The sequence below is a fragment of the Taudactylus pleione genome, unplaced genomic scaffold (genome assembly GCF_031769625.1).
Source record: "Taudactylus pleione unplaced genomic scaffold, aTauple2 ptg000313l, whole genome shotgun sequence".
NCBI lineage: Eukaryota > Metazoa > Chordata > Amphibia > Anura > Myobatrachidae > Taudactylus > Taudactylus pleione.
This window is the reverse complement of record NW_028284714.1, coordinates 5,500,164-5,527,375: the sequence shown is the minus strand read 5'-3', so window position 1 is coordinate 5,527,375 and position 27,212 is coordinate 5,500,164. Positions and strand designations below refer to the sequence as shown.

Sequence of the window (27,212 nt, the reverse complement as noted above, 5' to 3'; positions counted from 1 at the left end):
AACAAGGGTAAGTTCTTACCATATCTCATATTTTCTACTTCAGGGTCCATAGGGTATCCACAGGATACCTTGGGGATGTCCCAAAGCAGTATCCTTTAAGGGTGGGGACGCTCCTGTGCAGAAAGGAGAATCCGCCGCCCGAAGGAAGCATCCTGAGAGGCGAAGGTGTCAAACCTGTAATACCTCACGAAGGTATGGACAGAAGACCACGTAGCAGCCTTGCAGATCTGAACTGCCGAGGCACCACGTCGAGCTGCCCACGAAGGACCCACAGACCTAGTGGAATGAGCCTTCAGAGAAGGAGGGACCGGTAGGCCTTCATGAAGATAAGCTTCAGAAATAGCCATACGGATCCAGGCTGCCAAAGTTTGCTTTGAAGCAGGCCAACCCTTTTTACAGAAGCCATAGAGGACAACAAAGCGTCCGACTTCCTAAACAAAGAAGTGCGGTCAACATAAGTCCTTAAGGCCCGCACAACATCCAAAGAGGCCTCACCCACGGAAAGACCCGGTGAGTTAAAGGCCGGAACAACTATTTCCTCGTTAACATGAAACTGGGAAACAACTTTGGGTGGAAACTCGGGCCGAGTGCGGAGCACTGCCCTGTTCCCATGAAAAACCAAGAAAGGGGGTCTACAAGAAAGAGCCCCTAACTCAGAAACACGTCTGGCTGAAGCAACGGCCAGAAGGAAAACAGTCTTAGCTGTTAGCCATTTAATATCCACTGAGCCCAGTGGTTCAAACGGCGGTCCTTGGAGAGCCCTCAGGACCACAGCCAAATCCCAAGGCGCCACAGGTGGAACAAAGGGCGGCTGAATACGGAGAACACCTTGCATAAAGGTGCGCACATCCGGGATTGTAGCAATCCTACGGTGAAACCAGACAGATAGGGCCGAAACCTGTACCTTCAAAGAAGCAAGGCGAAGCCCATGATCTAGTCCAGCTTGCAGGAAGGCGAGAATCCGAGACAGACGAAACTCCCGCGGTGCATAACCTCTCGGTCGACACCACTGGAAGAACGTATGCCACACGCGATGGTATATCCTCGCGGAAGACGGTTTCCGAGCTCGTAACATGGTACGCACCACAGAGCTGGAAAACCCCCAGGACCTCAGCATGGCCGTCTCAACAGCCACGCCGCCAAAGACAGCCGAGTCAGGTCCGGGTGAAGACAAGGACCCTGAGACAGAAGGTCCGGTCGTAGCGGCAACCGCAGAGGACTGTCCACGGACAGACCCTGAAGGTCTGAGAACCAGTGCCGTCTGGTCCACGCGGGAGCTATCAACAGGAGCGTCCCTCCTTCCTGTTTGAATTTCCGGATTACCCGTGGAAGAAGGGAGACCGGAGGGAACAGGTATGCGAACCTGAACGTCCACCGGACGGACAGAGCATCCACCAGAGACGCCCCTTCGTCTCTTGTGCGAGACCCGTACACCGGCAACTTGTTGTTGTGCCAGGACGCCATGAGGTCGATTTCTGGAAGACCCCACCTGTCCACCAGTAGTTGAAAAACGTCCGGGTGCAGGGACCATTCCCCTGGATGAACGTCCTGGCGACTTAGAAAGTCCGCCTCCCAATTTAGCACTCCCGGGATGAAGACCGCTGATATGGCCGGAAGATTGCACTCCGCCCAAACCAGGATCCGAGAGACCTCTACGAGAGCCGCCCGACTGCGAGTTCCTCCTTGCCTGTTTATGTAGGCCACGGTGGTAGCATTGTCCGACTGGACCTGCACCGGGTGACCCTGGAGAAACCGCTGTGCCTGCAGGAGAGCATTGAAGACCGCACGGAGTTCCAAGATATTTATTGGAAGCTCCGCTTCTGTCGGTGTCCACCTGCCCTGGAACAAGTGTGGACCCGAAACTGCTCCCCAGCCCCGAAGACTGGCGTCCGTTGTCAACAGGACCCAATTTGGAACCCAGAACGGACGTCCCTTGTTGAGGTGGGTCGTCTTTAACCACCACGCAAGGGACAGGCGAACCTCCGGGGTGAGCACAATCGTCTGGAACTTCAGAGACTGAGGCAGCCCGTTCCACTTGGACAGGATCAGGTGCTGCAGAGGTCTGGAGTGAAACTGGGCGTATTCCACCATGTCGAACACCAACACCATGGAGCCCAGTAACCTCATCGCCGAGTGTAAGGACACCCGGCGGCTGTGCAGACAACTGCGCACCCTTGACTGTAAAGCAGAGATCTTGTCCTCCGTCACGAAGATCCTTTGCTGTCCCGAGTCCAATAAGGCTCCAAGATGCAGAATCCTCCGAGACGGGATTAGAGTGGACTTCTGCCAGTTGATTAGCCAGCCGTGCCATTGCAGCAGTGCAATGGTCAGGTCCAAGTGGTGTAACAGGAGCTCTGGAGATCCTGCCACCAATAACAGGTCGTCCAAGTACGGCAACATGCGGACTCCTTGCAGCCGCAGAGAAGCCGCCATGACCGCCATAGCGTCCTGTAAGTTCAATGACACCATGTAGTCCCCAGGTTCCAGCGCCAGAATGATGGACCGTAGGGTCTCCATCCGAAACTTCGGGACCCGCAAAGACTTGTTGAGTGCTTTGAGGTTGAGAATCGGACGATATGACCCATTGGGTTTCTGTACCAAAAATAGATTTGAATAGAAACCCTGGCCCCTCTGGGAGAATGGAACAGGCACTATAACTCCAGCCTGGAGCATAGTGTGCAATACCTTCCGCAGCTCCGTAGCCTTGTTCCGGTCTGATGGTAGACCCGTGGTGAAGAATCGAGCCGGGGGTCTGTGCCGGAAGGAGAGGGCGTACCCGTGAGAGACCACCTCCAGAACCCAAGTGTCTGTCGTAGTGAACGACCAACACCGGGAGAACTGCAGCAGGCGGCCTCCCACCCTGGGATCCCCCAAGGGGAGACCCGGACCGTCAGGCCGCAGGCTTGGGGGCCGGATGTCTGGTACTCCATGCCTGTTTCCGGGGCTTGACCGATTTCTTAGGGCCAGCCTGTCGAGGAAACGACTGTGGTTTGGGCCTGCCCTGGGCCCTAGATGACCGAAAGGACGATGGTCCAGAACCAGAAGGAGCAGCGGCCGACGGGAGACAAGCAGATTTGGCTGCCGCCAGCGTGGCCACAATCTTATCCAGATCCGGACCGAAGAGAACTTCTCCGGTAAACGGCAACGCTTCCAGACCTTTCTTGGATCTGCGTCCGCCTTCCAGGATCGCAGCCACAAGGTGCGACGAGCAGCTACCGCTGCTGAAGAAATTCTAGACACCAGAGTACTAATGTCTAGAGCCGCCTCGTTGATGTAGGTGGCCGAATCACGGAGATTGCCAATCAACTCCGCCTGTTCGGCCGGACAGTCGGATTCAAAAGAAGCCTCTAATGAATCCGCCCAGCGCTCCATCGCTCTGGCAACCCAGCAAATGGCCATAGCCGGCCGTGCTGCCCCCCCTGCAAGGGAATAAGCGGACTTCAGGCAGATTTCTACCTTGCGGTCCGTAGCATCCTTAAGGGAGGACGTGGATGGCATCGGCAATGTGGCACTACGGACAAGACGGGTCACGTGAGAATCCACCTGTGGAGGGGATTCACACTTAGCAAAATAATTATCCGCGAACGGATAAGCCACCGCCAGGCGTCTCTGCGGTTGGTATCTTTTGCCAGGTTGTTTCCACGTCTCCTCTAAATGGTCCACCAACTGACCCGAAAGAGGAAAGACTGTGGCATCGCCCTTCACATCTTTGAAAAAGGCATACTTAGATTTAGCCGCTGGGGGAACTTCGTCCTCAATCACCAAGGCTGTGCGGACCGCCCGAATAAGTCCAGGAATATATACTTTGGACTTAGCATCAGCGTCCTTAGTATGGAAAGGTTCCTGATCGTAAGGATCCAGAATCTCCCCATCATCAGACGTCCCTTCGTCATCCTCATAAGGAGCGGACAGAGACGCCACCGGCCTTTTATGAGGCCGCATCACAGACTCCCCTTGCAACACATCCGACAAGTGCTGTACAGAACTCGTCAGGGAGTTAACCCACGCTGGCTCCTGAGAACCCGGGAGCGGGGAAATAGGGAGACTGTGGGGTACCACCAATTGTCGTGGGAACCCCTGCATGGGTGACGACACCACAGACTGCTGGGACAAACCCATCGGAGTAAACGCGGGCTGTGGAGCTAACTGGCCCACTAAAGCTGTTAACGCCTGAGCGAAACAAGCCCAGGGCGGCTCCTGTACCGGTGCTGTAACCGTAATAGGCCGCGCCATGGACAAACACTGCCGGCAAAGGCCCTCCGCGCTACCCTCCCCCTCCGCTAACGGTACTTTGCACGTGGTACACTGTAGCCGGAGGGGAAAATCACTTTCAGACATGATGGCACCACGTATGTGACCTCTCTCACCAATTAAGTATTAAATAGGCGAGAGACCACCCTGCAGCACCGCACCGCAAGGGCTTTAGCAGAAAGAACAGGGACAGTAATAAAGCTGACAGTTTAGAGAAGAAAAGTTACAGGCAGCGCTAGCACAGTCACATACAATGCAGAGAAATAACAATTCCTGCACTAACAGCGCTGATCACTCAACTACACAGACACAGGGCCTGGTAGGACACAGCGCTGCATACACAGACCTGAGCCACAGCGGAGGAGAGGTATGCGGGGGGACCCAGACCACGATGCTTCCTTCCAGACTTCCAGCAGCGTTCACCATGCGTTGCAGAGAAGATGGCCGCCGAGGAGCAGAGAGAAGCTGGCCTGGGGGAGGAGCGCTGACACAGGACCAGTCAGCACAGTGCAGAGAGGGCTGTGTGCAGCGGGGGAGGCGCCGGCTGTGAGACAGGGAAGGCGCGCTCCCCTGGCATGCATTTAACCCCTGGGACGCCGCAGCGCTACCGCTCTGCTGCGGTCCGCTGTCCCAGGGGGTAGTGGAAGCGCAGGTTGGTCGCCTGGCTCCACGCTGCAGCCAGTCCCCAGGGAGCCCCCTGCCTGGGGACTTAGGACCATGTGATCAGCGGGGACCCACCGCGGGACCCCGCTGCTTACCTCTGTCCCCCTTGAATCCGGCCATGGTCCGGAACATCTGGGGTCACCGCTAGCTGTGACCCCAGACGCCCACCAGCATCCCCGGATCAGTACCGGCGTTCTGGTACCGGCGGGGTGTAGGGAAGACAGCATGGACGTCAGGACTGACTGTCCATGCTGTTCATCCAGATGTGCAGCCACAGCTGCATGAAGAAAAAGCTTCAGGGGCTCTTCTAGCCCCCACTCCAACAGGTGCACCCGACTCCGGCCGGGCACCAAACTAAACTGAGGTGCCTTGGCCCGGGGGCGGGGTATAGGAGGGGGACCTAGTGCATCCTGGGAGGCTGAAAGCTTAACTCTTTGGTGCCCTGCGACTGACGTCACACCTATACCCAAGGTATCCTGTGGATACCCTATGGACCCTGAAGTAGAAAGGAAGATTTGGGTTGTGGTGTTTCCTTAAGGTGGGTACACATTAGACGACATTTGATGCGAAGGACGACATATGTGACCACACAATCTGGTGACCGACCGCACAATATGTCGTTCAACAGCCACACCCAAATGCATGGGGTCGGTCATCACATTGACAGATTGACCAACATGTACTGCAGATCTGTCGATGCAATGACCGACCCTGTGGGTGCGCGCATGGGCCACATAATGCGTACACGCCGATGTCGATGATATGTTGGCCCGATCCGCCGGATCAGGCGACATATCGTCTAATGTGTACCCAGCTTTACTCTTAATAGTTATATAGAGTGGGTACCATCTCTGTATTAAATTAATATTTATCTTTTTAAGATTATACACTGCAAAACCACCCTGACATCCTGGGATCATTGGATTTCCAAGGATAACTATATATCTGCTCTAAGCAAGCAATACACATCTCAGGTTGTATATGTATTCGTATGTTGTGTAGTTTGATTTATGGATTGAATTATTTCCTGCCTTTGTACTTCATCTCAGGACAATGTGATTAGAATTGTATTATCACTCATCACTTCTAACGGGGATATATCCCTTGTAATTACTTATACCTCAATATATAATTAGCCAAGGCTACTAAAGTATAATGGTTGTATTTAGCCACTAAGCTACTATCTTTACTGATTACATTAGATATCGGGTCCATCTTGACCCCTTAACATCTTTTACCTATCTGACTAATTCACTCATATTTACTTTAGCCAGCATGTGTAGTTCACTGACAGAATGTTATACAAAGAGGGGCTGTCACAGAGCTGTTTGTTGCGCATATCTTGTATGTCCTTGCACTACTCATGTGCTGGAAAGGCAAAGGCAATGGTGAAGTTCGATCCGAGCAGCAGGATCCATCTATCCCCTCTCACCAGTAATAGACTCACCATCTGTCACGCTAGCAGTTACTGTGTCCTAACTTCATCCCCAGTGATCCAGGAGTTGAGACATGAGTCCTGGTGAAGGTTGCTACAGCACTGCATACTGTGCAAAGTTGTCAATGACCTTAAGACTTAGCAATTGCCCCCCAAGCACCTCCACTGTTGTCACCCTCCATACCAGTTGGCCAGAGGCAAATGCTTCCATTGCCTCTGGGCAATATGCTACTGGGCAAAGGTTAGTAAGGGCATATCTAACTGTAGCTAAGCGTAGATGCGCTTACTATAAAGTGTATCTTTTGCGCCTATAATGTATTATATTGATGAAGATGACTAACAAACCAGGCATACACATAGGAGCAGTCACATCTCGAGATGCATACAGTATCATCTATATTAATGCAGGTGAATTTGCACATTTTTACTGTACACACATCTTTGGAGTAACATACACCCGATTTACTTCCAACTCTACGTCAGCCCCAGGGTGGTCATAGATTATAGCAAAACCTGAACATCATAGGTCTTTGCAAGTGAATGAATCACAATAGGGTACGTGGCTGTCTCAGCTCATCGCTGATAGCATATATGCCAAATTAGAAAAATCATTAGTGAATGTTATTTTTTATGCAAAAAGGGACATAATTGATTGTTTATAAAAGATTATGTTTTTGGAGTTTGGCCTCCAAAAGCCAAAATCCTTTGTACATGGTGATAGCCACTGTAGTCTATCTGCTACAATAACACATTTTTTCCCCTAATGCTAGAATATATGTGATCCGATGGCAGCGTATGCTCAGTACCACTGCTGAGTCCGAACCCAGTACATAAAGTGATTGCATTTAGTCTCCGCAGGGGCAAGCTCTTATTGGAGCCATGTCCATGTAATAAAAATGACTGAAGAGGCTAGTAGATGGAGGTGTTACTATACATTTACAAGACAATGAGATATTTACAGTTAAAGATACATTTGACATTTGACATATATTGGACATAACATTTTTATCCACAAAATATATCAGTAAATAGACTACTAACATTTAAACTAACATTGTTGCTATGATCATAACACCTTCATCCATTAAAAAAAGTTTTTTAGGAAATTGTTACAAACTGTAACACCTTCATCCACTCACCTCTTCGATTCTAAAAATAATTCCTTATTGCCACAATATGCGTCAATAAGAAATTCTATTTATTGAGCCAAAAATGTGGGCCTCCATAGAGAAGTAGAGACACCAGTCATATACAATCATGTTATAATTGATTAAAAAAAATGACTTATAATTATTTACATACCAGCTGAAGTACTCTGTGTTTCTTGGGTTTAAATCTTCAGGTTATTACATTTATGTTATGTCGTTCAAATCCATCCAGTGGAAGGCTCAGAACAGGCTCCCTGGGTCAAAGTTCTGCCCAGTGTACACCAACAGGAGGTCCTACTAGGACCATAACCCTCCTAAAGCCTGGCCAGGATCCAACTAGGCCACCTTGTGTTGGTTTCATCCCAACATCGGTGCAAGGGTGTCCGAATGCATAACCGGACAAACAAACAAACAGACCAATTAATTTTATATATAAGATCCTTAACAATTTATGTGACTACCCTTAGTGGCAAAATCTTGTTTGACACTTGCACTTGTATATCACTAGTGTAGGCAGTATTTTGCCCCAACAACAAACATAGTGGACCCGCTAAAAATGTTGACACGTTTGTTTCACTGTGATTAACAGCTTTGTTGTTGGGGCAAAATGCTGCCTACACTAGTGAGATACAAGTGCAAAATGTAGCGGCTCTTATTGTGAAATACACTATTGAGCAGGGGAGACTGCCATAAAGCAAGCATACATTTAGTCAAACGGCATTTCATTAGATGATGTTAACTTCGTTGCAAATCAGCCAAACTAAATGAATACAAGACTTTATAGAGCATAACAATCTGGGAAGTCTTCTACATTTAACCTTATATTGACTGTGGTAATACTTATTTTGCCCAATATTTTCAATAGTTTCATCATCCATGATTTTTACATCATGACGGCACACACATATGGTGTAATGAAATTGGGGACAGATGCTAATATACATCTGATTACTTTAGAGTATAATAACTTGGTAAGTGTCCCTTATATACCCTTATATCAAGTAGGGTTATAATATTAATACTGGAATAACTGCTAAACTTTGTGATCAGCTGCACTATTTATAGGTTTAAAATGAACCTTGAATTATAATAAACTTCTGCCCGGTTATTAGCACATGCTGGCAGCAGTCAAAGAATAGTTGCCACTGATTAGTAACCACTCTGTACTAGCAATACTTTTGCAACATTTTGTATTATGTTGCAATACTAACAATCAAAGAAGACTATGCACATATGCACCTTACTGGGAGATAATAGACATAATATCAAATTCCCTATATTTGTGAGTGCTGTTTAATTAAATCTCTCAATATTGATTATGTTAATGCAGAAATACTAAGATATGGTTCTGTCAATGTTAATATCCGTGATGAGTTAATAACTACGTATTCCCAATAAATTTGCTTTCCCCATTAGTAATAATTTAATTCTCTGGGCCGCTCCATACTATATACACTTATGATCTATTGTGGAGTTTAGGATTAAATTAGACTCCACTGGTGGTACAGACAATAATTAGAAGCCAATATTTGGCAAATTTTGAGATAACGAATAAAATTTATTGTTACCTTGTCTTCATCGCAGCTTTTTCATTACGTATTATCTATATACTTTGATTCCATCTGGATATACGGCATTACCCTGTATTATCAACAATTCATTAGTGGACCTGATTTTCTCTTTTTTTAATTGTGTTTATTCACATTATTTGGAATACAGTTTTTTTTCACACAAGATATATGTTTTGTATAATAACATCTTTTTAATCATTTATTTTTCACTGTGTAATCCCCCTGAATTGGGGTGATTTTAATATATTATGAAATAAAAGTTATATTTTATGTTATCAATTTCTCTTTGTGCGCCCAGAAAAACAACCCCTTACTCTTTCCTTCAAAACCTCTGACCTGACCTGACCTGGTTAAAGTATAGAAACTTATGTCACAGGCATGGCAGACAGATTTCCCACATATAGCTGTATATCAGGAACCCCTTCATAATTTGATTTGTCCCTCTGCACACTGCAATCAGCTATTCTGCAATAAGTGCATATCAAAGTTATCAATAGGGCTTACACTACTCCGTCTCAATGTAGGCATATGACAGTTACTGAGACTGGAGCTTGTCGTCAGCGTGGGTATAGACGTGCCTCTTTGCCCACAGTTTCTGAGTGTGGAATTATTTTTAAAAAATTGGAATAAATTGCTGGTTCATCTTAACTCATTTAATTAGCATCTTACTTTAGACTCTTTAGCCCTTATATGTGCAAATTTTAAAGCATGGAGCCTAAATGAAGGACAACGCACATTAATACCTTTTCTCACAATAGTGGTCACTGTTTCAAGAAAAGTTATATTGCAACATTGGACACCCAAATGGAGACCTACTGTCCAAGCAGTCCCACAGGTGCTACTACGAGTATTATACTACTATAGACAGTCCACCCTCCCAGACATCAAAGAAGGGGTCATTTACTTTTATCATTGTTGGGGACAATATATTGATACCCTTGATGATGATATGCGAAACAATAACTTCCAACTTTTTGCCAACAGGAAATTGGGTTAGCACCTTGACTGTCTTCCTTATTGTAATCTCTTAAAGGGGTTCATTTCATGAGTATTGGTTGTGATAATGACCACAAAAATTGCCTGAAAGCTGCTCAGAGGTACATATGAAAACTAAGTTCCCTTTCCCCCTTTCCTTATGTGTGTTCGTCTAGTAAGTAACAACTGCAGGACGTTGATTACTTTGTACTGTCTATGCTTTTTTCTATGAGTTGGGATGTAATCTAATAAATGTCGCCATTAGACTAACTCGTACTACTCAATCAGGGCAACCATAACACCACATGATTCGCTTAGAAAGTGCTCATAAGGTCCTTTTACTTTATGCTACTGTGTTCTCTGCTCCGAACATCCACCTGGCAGGTCTGAGGGGTTATTTCAATTCATTACCTGTATGATGTGTGATGTTCTTTTCCACTGTATGCTGGTTGTGGGTTCCTTCAACGACTCAGTTTAATGTTATATATGATTATTCACTGTATTTATGATAAGACTCAATAAAAAGATTCATAAAAAAAAGAACAACTAACAATACACCACCGGCGATGCAGTGGGATCCCTTAAAATATATGTTTTGTTGAATTAAACAAATTTATTACAACTATAAACTAGTTTCTAAGGAACAGACATAAAATCAATATAATTTTCAAAGTCACAATGGGAACATCAGTGACATTCTTGTAACAGCTTGTGGATTTATATGGGAATCCTGAAGCTCAATAATGCAAATCAGCACCAATAAACATTATATTATACTTTACTGAAACACTGCGGGTTACAATAGATAAATAAGTAACATCAAATCCCAATTATGTCAGGATCACAGTGCTTAATAGTGGAAAATTGTACTTGAATAGGTTAATTGAGAGCTGGAAGACATGAAGCATAAGTTAGGAACACTTGGCCCCATTCCAATCTGCGCTGGATACAAATAATACATAGTTCATTAAATGATTTCTGTTGCTTATAGAGAAGTATAAAATAGTCCAAAGAAAACGGTAAAGCAGAATATGTGATTTAATAGGCTCTGCATATCACAAAACACTTGACTGCAGAACACTAAGTCATGATTCCAGTATATACAGTAATAGTTTTAAATATTGTACGGGTTCCAGTCAATTGATAAAAATGAAAAAGGTTGATAATGTCTAGACAGGCAACAGATATTAGACAGGGACATATGGTTGACAGGGACACACATGTCGACACAGAATATGTCAACATGGATGATGGTCGACAGGGTCAAAAGGTTGACATTTATTTTTTCATATTTTTCAGTGTTAGGGTTAGGCCCTTATCAGAGGGTTAGAGTTAGGCACTAAAAGGGATGGTTAGACACTTACCGGAGGGTTAGGGTTAGGCATTAGAAGGGTCGGTTAGGTTTAGACACTTACCCCGATGCTTAGGGTTAGGCACCAGGAGGGAGGGGTAGGGTTAGGCACCAAGGGGAGGGTTAGGGTGAAGATTAGGGTTAGAAAAAAAAAACACATGTCGACCATTTTTTTGGGGTCAACCTTTTCACCCTGTGAACCTTTTGTACCTGACGACCTTCATACATGTTGACCTTTTGCCTATCTAACATCTGTTGTATATCTTATTCTTGTCTACTGTATCTTATATACCAAACCCATGTTGTACAGCTACTGGCCACAGCAGTATTTAGTCCAAAGTTCAGTGACTGTGTGAATAATCAATTTCACCAGAGGGTCACCCTATGGATGTCCCATTACTTTTCTGCAGTCCAATAAGTTCCATACAGCTCCATCCCAATTATGCAACGTAAACAGCTCATAGAAAGATCATCATGTTACTAGTGATGTTGTCCAGTTACTGCCGCCTATGAGACACAACCTTACTAAAGAGAAACAACAATCACTTCATTCGCTATCTCAGAACACCAATTTAATATTCAGGCCAGCCGCCAATGGTGGTACACTACTCATACAGGACTTTGGTCAATACAAACAAGAAATTGAAATTTAGTGACACTAAGGTGTATTGTCTACTTACTAATAGAGATGTGTGGGTCTGGTTCTCGGAGAACAGACAACTGAATTTAGGGGTTCCAAGTTGAACAGAGTCTGAGTTCGGAATCACTTTGGGTTACCAAGTCGAACTGAGTAGCGGTACGGATCTTCCCGCGGTTTGGAACTCCGTAATGACGTAATTTTAGTTTTTTTTAAAATACAGGTCCAAAACCAAACCCTATTAGTAAGTAGAGATGTACGCTGACCACCATGTTTTGGATCCGGATTCATCTTTGTGTTTGGTTTTGGATCTGTAATGGATCTGTAATGCTAGCTTTGTTGTAGACCAGATTATTTGCCCCTGTGGCCTTTCATACATACAAACACAGAAAGAACTTTTAAAGAAAAGATGGCTGCACATAGAACAGCGATCAAAGCTGCCCTGAGCTCTGGTAAAGGTGAACAGCCTGTAGTTAGACATTTCTGCATGATACCACATACATTGGCCTCACTTAGATATTGCATGATAAATCATATAGCTATAACACTGCGTGAAGGCAACCGATCTTTGAAGCTGCTACAATGTGAAACTAGCTGGATCCATAGACTGGGTAGGTACCCATGTTTCCAAGGGACTCAATTACCACATTGGTCTTAATTGTTTTACATAGATTGTTTATTGATTCCCTTTACTTATTAGCCCTATTAGGTCTTGTCCACAGAATATCTGTCTAAAAGATGCATCTTTGGAATATATTATACATCTTATACTCCTAAATGCATACAGTATATTACCTTTTATGATGTACTTTGTATAACATTATTCTTGCCTCTTATTAAATGTCCTTATTTAGGCTGAGGTGCATTGTTTACCACTACTAGTTGGCAATAGTTGGATTTTCATTAATTTATGCAAACTTTGGATGTACCATATTTGATATCTTAAGGATAATTAGCATACACAATGTAGGTTATTTTACCCTATGCTTTGTTAGCATTATAGGGCTAATTCAACAGAGGACGTAATTGCAAAGTTGCACGCAAGCAGCTTTGCAATTCCGTCCTTGCAAATATGCCAATGCAGCAGGAGGTGTATGACACTCCCTGCTGCATTTGCGATCCCAGCACTGCGACTGAGGTTGCAGGCTGAGATAACCATCGTGACCATCAGTCGCGATGGTGGATGATGCCAGTCAGTTGAGTAAGCCTCAACTTACGCAGTGCAAGGCCAAGAAACTGTGTCTGTGGATGCAGCCCCACAACTTGCTACTCCCAAAAAAATCGGGGCTGACATTCCCCCATTTCCGGGAACGCCAGCTGTCCCTGCCCCCGCAAGTCAATCAGGCAGAGGAATAGCAGGGGCTGCATGCGATCACACAGGACCCATCCTGCACATTCTTAGTACGGATCCTGTGCATGCGCAGATTCCCGTTCAGTATTGCACTTATGTGCAATGTTGAATTAGCCCCTATGTCTTTAGATTCATTTTTCATAACATGCCTAATTTAAACACTGTTTTTAAATATGTTTATTCTTCAGGTGTTTAATTGTTATTTCCATAGTGCTTTGTTATGAAGGTCAACACAAATGACTCATCGCCGTGCGCACTGGACGCGCCCTCCATGACGTGACTAGGAAAGCGCCGCTGGCTGGGTGTGGCCGCCCCACTTCCGGTGCATGGTGTCCCACTGGATTATTGTCACTGCTTGAGGTAATGTGAAAAAGATATGCCACAAACAATGGGCGCTCTCTAATTACCATGTTTTCCAATACACCACATTAAATACATGAAACACCTCAATGCTTAGAAAAAAACATCTGAATAATCACCATAATATACAGTATTTCAGATGATGTAGAGATCACAACTTGATAATATATATTATGCAGATAAAATTGCTCTCTCTCTGTGAATCTGTAAATACAAATGTCTTCCCTCCCTTGAACAAATGGGTATAGGGAAGACAGAAAATGTAGAAGACAGTGCAGTAATCCTTTTAAAAACAAGAATTTAATACATTAATGCACTTATAATAGACAGTAGATACACATGCACATATACATCTCTGCATTAAGCCAAACAGCTTCAGATGGCAAAGTCACTGCAGTCCCAGTTGTAAAATAGGGACAGGATTGGTTTAAGATTTTTCGGACAAATGATCCACCGGTCACAATCAGCTGGTTTCCTGGAGTTCAAGTATATAAGAGCTACGCTTAACTTGTTTCAGACCTTAATGGGTCCTTCATCATCACGCTTCTGATGAAGGACCCATTAAGGTCGGAAACGCATTAAGTGTGGCTTTTATATACTTGAACCCCAGGAAAACAGCTGATTGTGCAGAAGTACCCCTGAGCGGTGGATCACTTGTCCGGAAATCTGACCCATCCTTTTCTAAGTACCGAGGTCTTTCATATATTTAAAGTGGTGTATTGGAAAACATGGTAATTAGAGAGCGCCCATTGTTTGTGGCATATCTTTTTTGAATTATGTTATTTTGAGTGTTTATGTGGATGTACACTCTTTTCACATTATTTTGAGCTGCACTCTATTTCAAAGGCTATTTACCTCTTTCAGTGTTACTTCTTAAGGGTAAGATTGTTTACTATATTCTTTCTCCTGATGAAAGTGCTATAAAAATAAATGCACTTAAACGTTGATGATTACAATGCCGCTACAGTGAGCTCATTATCCTGCTTGGAGTGCAGCACTACTTGTGATATATGTGAGATGCCCATGTGAAGGCACCCAGCTAAGTATTCCTTACTGCAGGGCTGTCCCCAGGTCTACTAGCACCGTGTGCAAAAATTATAGGAGTGCCCCAACCTCTCCAATTCCATATACTGAACAAGATACACAAAATTATCCAGTTACAGGTGGAGACAACCTGAGAAGCATTGGTGTCCATCCTGAACCCATATTTATACTCAAATCTCTGGAGTACAGTGTCGGTGCTGCAGCAGCAGCAGCAGAAATCACCAGTATAATGTCACGGTGGCTACTGCACTGCAGAGAGGAGTGGGCCTGTACGGAGCCTGCACACAGGTCCCCTCCTCTTTTAAACCGCTCTTGCTGACAAGACTGTATTTATAAACATCTTGTTAACATAAATATAATTGGTCTCCCTGGCATGCAGTATGGAAGGAGCTGAGGAGCAGCGCAATGTGTGTTGCTGGCCGCGTTATGACTCACGGTTGAAGAGGAAATACGAGTTGTACAGTGCCGACTCTGAACTCAGTGACCAGTGAGAGATAAGTCCAGGTAGGCAGGAGGTGGAATTGCAATAGTGTAAATCCCTATCTACAGAATAATATTGCCAAATAGTTTAATTAAAAAAAATATTAAACATCAGTCGGAATATCATAAACAATAAAAGTGTTGACCCTAATAACATACAATATACAAAAAGTATACAACATGTAAAACAGCTTGTAAACTTATATATAATCGTTCTATAGTTTTTAAAACCTTGGTTCTAATTGTTTTTCGAATAGTGGGCCTGATTCAGACCAGCTCGCTAGGATGTGCTCGCACGCAGCCAGCCGATTGTTTGCATTCTGCGCATGCGTACGCATTGCAATGCGTGTGCACGAACCAGAGCAAGCGATCGGGAAGCGTACGCTCGCTGCGCATAGACAACCCAGCTGAATGAGTGACAGGAGAAGCCGTTTGTGGGTGGTGACAGGGGCTGGCCGCTAGAAATGAGTGGAGGTGCGAATGCAGGCGTGCCTGAGCGTCTCTATGCTGTTTCAGAGGCATGCATAATTAACAGGCAGTGTCATAGTACATGTCACTTGGCTGTATTTTACACTGAACCACTCGCATTGCTTACGGTAGGATATGGTCAACCACAAGCCCTGTGTATACATCCGATGGTACTCAATGTTACCGATGGTTGCATGCACTTGATGTAGAAACTGCAGTTTCTGCATAATTTTATTAATTATTTATATGTACTAATTGCACAATGCAGGAGATTTCACATAAATCTCAGGCAGAATGCTAATTAGCACTGCAGAACGCAGTCCCCATTATTATCAATGGGGACTACGATCTCATCCCTATGTACCAAACTCCAAAAAGCAAAGTTTTTCAGAGTTTAGCCCCAATAGTTTACACCATTTTAAGGCCTATGGAGGCGTATGATCAAGAGAGAGATCTTCTGATCTCTCTCCCGCAGCCACCGGCCGGCTGGTTGGGATGAAAATCTGGTAATGTACTGTATGGGAGCAAATCACAATCAGCCATTTGCTCCCAAACACTGGAAAACAGACAAAAACGGTCAAATAGACAAATCTGTTTAATTTAACCAATTTGTCTGATCGATCATTTTAGTTCGTTTTCTGGTATTTTGTAGCAAATTGATGTTTGTCATTTATTCTATACATTTCCAGCTTTTTGTACCAACCAGCCAACTAGTTGAATGATTGGAAAGATAGTCTTAAACTGTATGGCCAGCCTTAAGGTGCATACACACTAGCCCAGGCCTGGCCAACCTGTGGCTCTGCAGCTGTTGTGAAACTACAAGTACCAGCATGTCCTGCTACAGTTTTGCTATTAGGGATGGCTAAAACTGTAGCAAGGCATGCTGGGACTTGTAGTTTCACAACAGCTGGAGAGCCACAGGTTGGCCAAGCCTGCACTAGCCGATTTTTTGTGCTATTTGCCCGATTCTGACAGATCAGAACGATAAATCCTCAAAATTGTCTAGTGTGTACATACTATGGCATGCGGTGCGCACTCCCGTGGGGACGTCAGCCGCATAGTCAGGTCATCAGCAGGATGTGGCAGGGGCCGACACATCAATATGTCGGCTCATCAGCTCGGGGGGTGTCGATCACATCGCTGTGTACACACGTCGTTTAGTGTGTACCCAGGTTATGCAGGCACACTAAATTAAATTATCCATTGTCACATTCCAATAGCTTTTTCCATAGCAAGATGGCGTTATCTATTGGAGACAAGCCCAGATTTGGTTTTTGAAGCATGAGAAATAGCACAATTGCAACACTGGTGTGACCCTATGCTGCCATAACTGCAGGATATACTGTTAGGGGTTAGGGTTATGCATTAGGGGGGAGGGTTAGGCACTAAGGGGGAAGGTTAGGTTTAGGGTGTGGGGAGGTGGAGGTAAGTTTTAGGCACTATGGGGGGAGGTGAGGTTTAGGCACCGGGGAGGGAGGGTTAGGTTTAGGGGGTCTTCTGACCAGCGGCATCCCGACCGCTGGGATCTCATACCCAACCCGTCTCTAGTGCCCTATGTATGGAGGCTTGGAAGAATAATAGTATTGTAACTTTAGACAATGTTTCCTATATGTAGATGTAATACACCAAAGAAACTCCTATTATAATTCATATACGAGAAGGCTCCAGCACATATTCATAACCAGGACAAACTATACCAAATATGCTGAGCATAAAGGCCATTTCCAAAGGCCAACTATAGTAATAAATTATATTCCTAAATAGAATATCTTATATTGTCATGTTTCATATGCAACCATGTGTGAAGTCTTGTTTATTGAATTTAAAAAGATGTTTCTGGTATTCCCCATGGAACGATGTCATATTTATAGAGTTTAGCAAAAGGAATGTGTTTGAACACAGGGCTATATGTAACAGTCTGGTTTTGCTTTTATAATTGTCTTATAGCGGCTAAATTGCTGAAACCTCACTACTGTCTGCATCTCACATGCTATTATATGTACCTCTGTGTCATAAAAGCTTTATCACCTGACCTCTAAGTGAGATCACAAGAAGGGGGGTGAAACTAAATTAAATTGTGTTTAAAGCTAATGAAAAGCCTGTAGACATGCTCATTTCTTGGGGGTCAATCAGCCATTGTAGAGGTGCCCATATTGTTGTCCTTGCACAGGTATGACATAGCATCACGCCGCTAGTACTGTTTATATGTAAATAGGAGCTGCTTAGAGAAATAGAGATATCCAACTTTCTATGTTCAAAACTAGAGACGATGGGGGTATTCTCAAGTGCTACACCTTGTGTGAGATGTTTAATTATTGGAAAATAGATTTATAGTACATCACAATTAAATATGTGTAATTTTAACAGACTATAGTGACAACACAGCTGTGCTATCAATGATAATAAATTACAACAAATGGAAAACTACTATGTAAATGAGAATAATTTATTATCCAAATGGAAATTCAAACATAGCCGTGTAATTTCCAAACCATAGAGTTAAAACATGCAGACAATATCAGTCTGGATCAGTGCATCAAATGGTACATACATTGATAAAACGTCCAAACACCGCACCGGTGCAGAAAAGATGAGATGTGAATGTTTGGTTTTCTGTATGTATTTCTGCTCATTTCAAAGAAACTGTTTTGCAATTATATTCAGTAAGCCATTTCTTTTTTATATTATATATTATTATTATTATACTTTATTTATATGGCGCCACAATTGTTCCGCAGCGCCGTACATAGAACTAATAGGTAAACAAGAAACAAGTAACTTACAGTACATTACAGTGCAGGACAAGGACACGACTTATATACATTACTGAAACAGTGATTAAAGCACTCACAATAAGCTGCCGGGAGTTGGCAGTGCCGTTTTAGGTGCCCTAATGGGGAGTAGAGAGTAGAAGAAAATGTAAAGAGAAGCACATGAGGGAAGAGGTCCCTGCTCATAAGAGCTTACATTCTAAAGGGCAGGGGCAGACAGACAGGCGTGACACAGAAGGGGAAGATAGGAAGGAAAGAGCATGAGGTGGGTTAGGATGAGTGCTGAAAGGCCTTGATGAAGTAGTGGGTCTTGAGAGCCCGTTTGAAGATTTGTAGAGAGGTGGAGAGTCTGAGAGGGAGAGCATTCCATAGGTAGGGAGCAGCACGGGCAAAATCTCGGATGCGGGAGTGGAAGGAAGTAATCAGTTGGCAAGAGAGGCGGCATGCATTAGTTGAGTGAAGTGGACGGGCGGGAGCGTGAGGGGAGAGAAGGTCAGAAATGTATGCGGGAGAGGATTTGGTGATGGCTTTGTAGGCGAATGTAAGAACCTTGAATTGGCATCTGAAGGGGAAGGGGAGCCAGTGTAGGGCTTGAAGGAGAGGGGAAGCAGATGTAGAACGTCTGGAGAGGAAGAAGAGCCGAGCAGCAGCATTGAGAACCGATTGTAGTGGAGAGAGGTGAGAGACTGGGAGGCCAGCTAGGAGAAGGTTACAGTAGTCCAATCTGGAGATGACCAGTGAGTGGATGAGGGTTTTAGTGGCATCCTGGGTGAGGAAGGGTCTAATCCTGGAGATATTTTTTAGGTGAAAATGGCAGGACTGCGAGAGGTGCTGAATGTGCGGTTTAAGGGAGAGGGAGGAGTCTAGGATAACTCCAAGATAGTGCACTTTGGGGCTAGAGGAGATAGTTGTGCCATCAATAGATAATGAAATTGTGGGAAGTGTTGTAATTATATTATATTATATAACTTCCCCAAGAGCAATACCTGAGGGTAAATTTACAGTGCACATTCGGAATGAACATTACAGTACCTAGTGCCCTCTGGGTTTACTATAGTTATATTGTCTATTGCTAGGTTTCCACTAACAGTTGTACCACTGGAGGAGCAGCTTTAATCTTTGTGTATCCCAGCGCGGGATAATGATATACGGTGAACTACTATATATATATATATATATATATATATATATAATATATATATATTATAAATAGCAAAGTAGAGACGGATGGCACTCCAGTGTAGAAATAATAAATCAGGGCACTCAATAGTGGTAGTCAACGTTTCAGAGGCGTGACCTCTTTTATCAAGACCTTATAAGCAAATACATAACATACAGACAATAAATAGTCACTCACCAACGTGCATCTCTCTGCCTCGCACCCCGTCCAGGCGCAGATGACGTCATCAATCGTGGCAACCCGCTGGCGTCACGGCTACCTGTGGGGGGCGTGGCTGGACTGACGTGCCCATCACCAAGACAACAAAACACACAACAACAACAAGGCGCTGAGGCATAGATACGGCAACCAGTACGCACTGATCGCTTGAAGACAAATATATAAATGGATCAAAGAGAACCGCGGCTTCCAACGGCATAAGTACAATGACCATGCCAGGCTGCACTGTTGAATCTAATGTGCACATATAGGCTAAGACTCAAACGGGGGTAATGGAATGTACGTGGGTCATGTACCAAGGATGTGCCCACAGTGGTTTGGCTGGCTCTACAACCCAAGCCAACACATAAGTGTAACATAGGGCTACTACAGAAAGCACGAAAGGGACAACATCTCATTGAGACCTGATGGATGCACTGTATTGAGAATGTGAATCCACCTTGCCTCTTTTTGTAACAAAATGCGACCTCTGTCCCCTCCCCTTACGCTGGGGGGGACCCAATCTATAATTTTATATCTCAAGGTGCTTAAACCATGCTTGGCATTCCGAAAGTGCCTAGCCACTGGTTGCTTGGAAGGGTTACCATCGATCGCTGCTCTTATGTTGGACCTGTGGAGCGCCATGCGCTCCTTTAATTGCCTCGTGGTTTTACCTACATAGAGGAGCCCGCATGGACACCTTATGTAGTACACCACAAATTTGCTTGAGCACGTAAGGGGAAACTGGATCTGGAACTTTTTGCCCGATCTGGGGTGCACAAATGTGTCCCCAACCTCTAGGTAGCTGCATATAATGCAACCAATACATCTATAATTCCCCGCTTTACGGGTAAGGAAATGACTCCTCTTGGAGGATTTGAAGGAGGAGATGTCATTGTGCACTACCAGATCTTTGATGTTACTGCCTCGTCTGAACGCGGGCATGATAGAGGAGTGTTAAAGACCAGGTAAAGAATCATCCCCAAGTCACAATAGGCCAAAGTTCTTTCGCGGTTTTCATCAGTTTGCCACTTAATGCCGTATAGTCTTGAGTCCAAACGATGCGTTGCTTACTGTTCTTAATGTGAGCGGCAGGTTTTAATGCATCAGTTCTGCCGATTGACAGGGCTTATCGCTGATCTTAAGGTTTTAGGGTGATATCCTCTAGCAAGGAATTTGTTGGTCATCAAATCCATCTGTGTGATGGCATCACCCCTATTGCTGCATATTCTGATGATCCGCAGATATTGGGAAAATGGAAGGCCCTTTTTGGACGCTAAGGGATTATAGCTAGAGGCATCCAGATATTTGTTCCTATCAGTCCTCTTTGTGTAAATTGAGGTCTCAATTTCAAGGTGATTGTTGAGCCTAACCGCTACATCCAGGTAATGTACTTCCTGAAAGCTGTGGTCAAACGTGAATTTGACAGCCGGATCTCTCTCATTGATGTTGTTCATAACTTTCAGAAACGATTCCTCTCCATTGGACTACAACATAAAGATGTCGTCGATATAGCGACAATAAAATTTAATGTGCTGTCCTATATGGGGATCTGAAAAGAAGATGTCTCTATCTACTTGCACCATAAAGAGATTGGCAAACGATGGAGCTACACATGATCCCATTGCGCATCCGGACCGTTGATTGTAAAATTTATTATCAAAAATAAAATAGTTCCTAGCAAGGGTCAACTCTAACAGGGTGATGAAAAAATCAATGTCCGGACCCGTGTATGCTGAATTATTGCTCAAAATGCGCCTGATGGATTCCAGTCCTCTGTTGTGCAGTATACACATGTATAGGTTTACCACGTCAATGGTACACATCAGATGTCGCGTGGACAATGGGGACAGAGATTGTAATTTTAATAAAAATGTCGTGGTATCTTTCAGGCAGGTGGGTTCCTGCTGCACTACCGGCTGAAGGAAAAAAATCCAAAAATTGTGAAACGATATAGTATAATGCATCCCTGGCCGCAATGATTGGCCTACCAGGGGGATTAGAGGGATTTTTATGTAATTTTGGGATACATTACAGTACTGGTACTTTTGGAAAGTCAGTGACCAGGGAATCCTTGGTCTTCTGTGAAATAATCCCGTCAATGACGGCTTTATGCAGAATAGTGTCCAGCTCAGATTTGTATCTCATGGTAGGATCAATGGGAAGTACTTCATAGACAGTAACATCACACAATTGCCCATAGACCTCTTTTTTGTATACATCTAAGTTCTGGATAACCACGCCACCACCTTTGTCGGCGGGGCGTATTACAATATCTTGATAACCAGATAGATCCTTCAATGCCTTGCGTTCATTGAAGGACAGATTCGAGGGACCCGGACTAAACTCTGTATGTATTTTGTCAATCTTTGAAAAATTTAATAGCTTGATTCGTAGATGTCGGTTCAAAGGTGGAGCGTTTGAAAAATGGTGGATTTTTTGTGTGTGTCATACTGTCCATACCAAAGTGCTCTTTGAGTTTTAGTCTGCGATGGAATTTGTATAGGTCCACTTTAGCTGTGAACGCATCTGGGGTATTGGTGGGGACAAAGGAAAGCCCCCTATTGAGAACTTTTAACTCATCTGATGTTATATTACGGGAGGAGAGATTAAAAACTATGTCCTCCCTTTGCGCCCTTTTCCTCCACGTCCTCGTCCATTGTCCCCCCCTCCGAGTGCGGACGTTTTTGGGGTCCCAACCAGGGCCCTGGTGGTCACGCCTAAAGGGTACTTTTGTGCAGCCATTTTTGAAATGCCACCAACACATTCTATGTCACTTGACGATGCACCTCCACTGGACGTTTCAGTGTCTATGCGGTGTCTGTGGGCTGGTCTTAGACGGGGTTTTCTGCTGGGTTGTTGACCTCTCTTGTTCACCCAGCTGTATACCTGAATTTTATCAAGTCGGCTCTGTATTTGTCCAATTGTGTGGATAATTTATTCAGCCAGTCGTTACTTGTGTCCGCTTTAAACTGATCAATGTGTGTCCCTTCAAAAGCTACAATCTTTTCTTTAACGACAGCGATCTCTCTGGAGGATTCAGAAATAACTAGCAGCATTAGATCAAACGAACATTTGTTTAGTATTGCTGCCCACTTCCTGCAAAAATCTGGATTATAACGGCCTATAGTCGGCACGTTTCTGATTCTGAATCCCCTGGGCATTTTTTTGTCCCTGAAATAATCGGACAAGGTGACCCCGTGCAAATGAAAGTCAATTTCACGCTGGAGGAGCAGCTTTAATCTTTGTGTATCCCAGCGCGGGATAATGATATACGGTGAACCACTATATATATATATATATATATTTATTTATTTATTTTATTTATTAACAGTTTCTTACATAGCGCAGCATATTCCGTTGCGCTTTACAATTGTATAATTAATAGAACAAAACTGGGTAATAACAGACAGATATATAGGTAGAAAGGCCCTGCTCGCAAGCTTACAATCTAATATATAAAACACATTAGGAATTGTGATAGTGACTTCCTTCATCATCATATTATTATTATTTATTTATAAAGCGCCACATATGGTGCGCAGCGTCTTTCAGAGGGCAAATTACAAGACAGTATATGGTAACACAGTACAATACAATAAGCAATACAGTATACAATTAACAATTAACACTACAACTCTCAATACAGCTACTGATATCAGTGGGGTAAGGGGAATATTCATTACAAGCTGAATCCTGTACCCATATACTAGGGCGCAACTAACAGGTTTAGAGCCACTGCAAGAGGAAAGACTAAGATGAAGTGCAGTTCCACTCAGAGAGTCCAAGAAGGTGGTAAACGAGTGTAGCTGGTGCGCAAGAGTAGTAGATGATGAGACAGCGCCCTACTCATAGGAGCTTACATACTAAAGGGTCGGCAAGACAAACAGATGACAAACGGGAGTTGAGGGCAGGTAGCAATAGTGGGGGAGATGGAAGATGAAAGAGGGTATGGTGAACTTTGTGGCAAAGCGGTTAAGCAGTAGGCTGGTATGCTTTTATAAACAGGTGGGTTTTCAGCACCCATTTGATACTTTGAGGGCTAGGGGATGGTTTGATAGAATGAGTGAGAAAATTGCAGTAATGGGGGGGCAGCACGCAAGAAATATTGGATTCGGGAGTGAGAGCTAGTAACCAGAGGAGAGGACAGGCGATCGGAGTGGGCGGGAGGGAGTATGTAGGGAGATGAGGTTAGAAATGTAGGGAGCAGTGGAGTTGGAGAGGTTCTTATATGTGAGAGTGAGGGGTTTGAAGAGGGTGAGCCAGGGTTGGCCTTGGCAGAGAGGGCAGGCAGACGTGGAGAGGCAGTAGAGAAAGACTAACTACAGCGTTAAGTACAGATAGGAGAGTAGTGAGACAGGAGCCAGTAAGAAAAAGGTTGCAGCAGTCGAGACGAGAAATGATTAGTGAGTTGATGATAGTCTTAGCGGCATCCTGGGAGAGGTAGGGTCTGATGTGAGCGATGTTGCAGAGCTGGAAATGACAGGATTGGGCAAGACATTGAATATGGGGGTGAAAGAGAAGGACGAATCAAGAATGACCCTCGGGCCATGTTGAGATTGAGAAAGTGCACAGACATCCAGGAGGAGATGGCAGGGAGGCAACTGGACACATGAGAGAGGTGGAGGGGGAGAGATCAGGAGAAGAGAGGGAGAGTTGAGTGTTGTCGGCATAGAAGTTATACTAGAGGATAAAGGAACTGATGAGTTCACCCAGGGAACAGTGATTTGATGCATGCCCATGTACAAATCGAACACCAAATCCCACTCAAAATGGAACTTCAAATCCCCAAATCGATAGAACTGCTTCATGCATTTCGATTTTAGCATGAGCAGGTCTGATTGACACAGATGCATGCACAGATTAGTGAGCTTCATGCATGCACTTGTATGTAAAAAGCTTAAAGTGTTAAAATAATTTAATAAAAGGATGTGGGGTCCCCCCCTAAAAGCACAAACAGCCCCAGGCTTTTTAGAGCCAGTCCTGGTTGTGAAAATACAGGGGACAAAAAATGTAGGGTCCCCAGTATTTAGCACAACCAGCACAGGGCTAAGCGATCCAGTCCTTGAAATACAGGAGACAAAATGAGTAGGGGTCCCCTGTATTTGCCATAACCGGCACCAAACTCCTTCTTCTAGTGGGGGGGGGGTGGAATGCGACAGCCAGGGAAACCCTTTCACCGGGTCCCTCGGCCAATGCATTACGCATGACCACTAGTCGGCCCAGGCCGGGGATCTCTGAGGGGGGGACCCCCCAATAAAGGGGTCCCACTCTCCAGGGCAATCTAGGCCTAGGCTTATAGCCCAGGGCTGTCCCCGGCACTCCTGGGCGGTGGGTGCCGGGTTGATAGTGTAAAGTGTGGTGTGAAAATAGAAGTGATAACATTGTCTTTAACAGTAGAACTACAGGTCTCTGCAAGCCTCCCCGCATGCTGGTACTTAGTGAACCACAAGTACCAGCATGCGGGGCATTAAGTGCCCGCTGGTACCTCTAGTTCACCTGTAAAGAAATGTTAAAATATAGACAAGACACACACACTGTGACAGTATAAGTTTATTACACACTCACACATACTCACCTACAGTACCTGGACCGGTCCTTTTCTCCATGTAGGCATCCACAGTCTTCTAAAAACAAAAAAAATGAGTAGACCCGAACCACAAACTGTACCATCCTCTAAGGCAGTGGTTCTCAACTTAGTCCTCAGGACCCCACACAGTTCACGTTTTGTAAGTCACCCAGCAGGTGCACAGGTGTAATCATTACTCAGTGACACATTTTAAAAGGTCCACAGGTGGAGCTAATTATTTCACTTGATTCAGTGTGGAGACATGGAAAACATGCACTGTTTGGGGTCCTGAGGACCGAGTTTGAGAACCTGTGCTCTAAGGGCGGTACTTCCCGAATGACGGGCTCTGCCGCGGCATTTCCCTTAGAAATGCCGGGGCTGAGTGTTCATTGGCTGATAGAGGCGAGCCTTTTCGCCTTTCAGCCAATGAGCGGTTCCCACCATTGATTTCAATGATTAGAACAGCGAGGTTACTAAAGGTTACCTCACGGTTCTCACCATTGAATGACAAATCACACTAAAATCAAAAATTAGTAAATATACCCCTAGGTCTTTTATATGTTTATTTCATGTTGTATTTTTATTCTATAAATGAAAAGTGCTTTGAGTCCTAGAGGAATAAAACCGGCTACATATGATGATTGTTATTATTATATTATTTTACTAACAAACCTGCCAGCCATTGCTAATCTTTTGATTGAAGATGCCAAACTCATATCGGATTCCATAACCATATGCAGCCAGCCCAAGAGTGGCCATGGAGTCCAAAAAACAGGCTGTGAGAGATGAAGTTATGGAGGGGAGAAAGAAACAAAAAGGAGAGATGTAATTAGACTACATCATATTACAGAACACATCTCTGATGCAAAAGAGAAAAACAAATCAAACTTAGAGAAGAACTTTCTGTTAGTTACAGTTTTTCTATGGCCCCTAACTTATAGCTCCCATTTTGAGATGAAAGGCTATAGCTGAAAAAATGTTGTTTTATTTATTATTAATTTGTATTATGTATTATGTCTTAAGAAGATAATAAACATTTTTGAGGTGATGTGTTATCAATTCATTTTTTATAAGCATATGTGTGATGAGCGAGTCCAGAAATTTTATTATGGGTGTAAGACAAAAGCTGGGTACACAATACACAATATGTCATCCGATCCCACAGATCGGAGCAACATATCAGGTACATTGTCCAGTGTGTACCCATGATATGCGCGCTCCTTGTTTAACATTAATTCCTGTTGCCATTTTAAAATGATCGGTCAACACCACCATTGATATGTCTCTTCACAAACTGCCCATTACTAAATATAACCCTAAGAAAGTTTGGTAACGCTGGTACAATGAGAGAAATGTTTACAGTACTCCCTAAAGACTTAGAAATGAGGCCCACGCTTGAGTTATCAGCAGATTATAAAAGCCTATTTATCTATATCTTCCCCCCCAGTATTCATATGTAAATGGATGTTTCCACATAAATAGTTCACTTTTATATAACAGGTAGGTTTATCAGAGGTGTATAAGATCATAAGGGCCATCCTTTTAATATGTGAATTGGACAAGTGCCATGGGAACACATTGTAGATACACATAGTGCACACGAGGCAATACTGTCCTGCTTTCCTTGGTGCTGCCCCATGCTCTCCCCTCTTCCTTCCCCTGTCACATGTAGCATTGGGAGGAGGGAATCGGTATGAAATACCGCCGGCCGCATGGTTCGATTCTCGGCAGCGCCTGGCCGACAAAAGCAGAGTTCCCGG

At 44.3% G+C, this 27,212-nt stretch overlaps 1 protein-coding gene across 2 annotated transcripts in view; it reads right to left on the bottom strand.

Moving 5' to 3' along the window:
- PYGM (glycogen phosphorylase, muscle associated) overlaps positions 1-27,212 on the bottom strand; it is an 80,953-nt gene that overhangs the window by 42,652 nt on the left and 11,089 nt on the right. For both annotated transcript variants that reach the window (XM_088442538.1, XM_088442539.1), the window contains exon 4: positions 26,125-26,228. In XM_088442538.1, the coding sequence (XP_088298664.1) occupies positions 26,125-26,228 (104 nt within the window). The remainder of the gene's footprint in view (positions 1-26,124; positions 26,229-27,212) is intronic.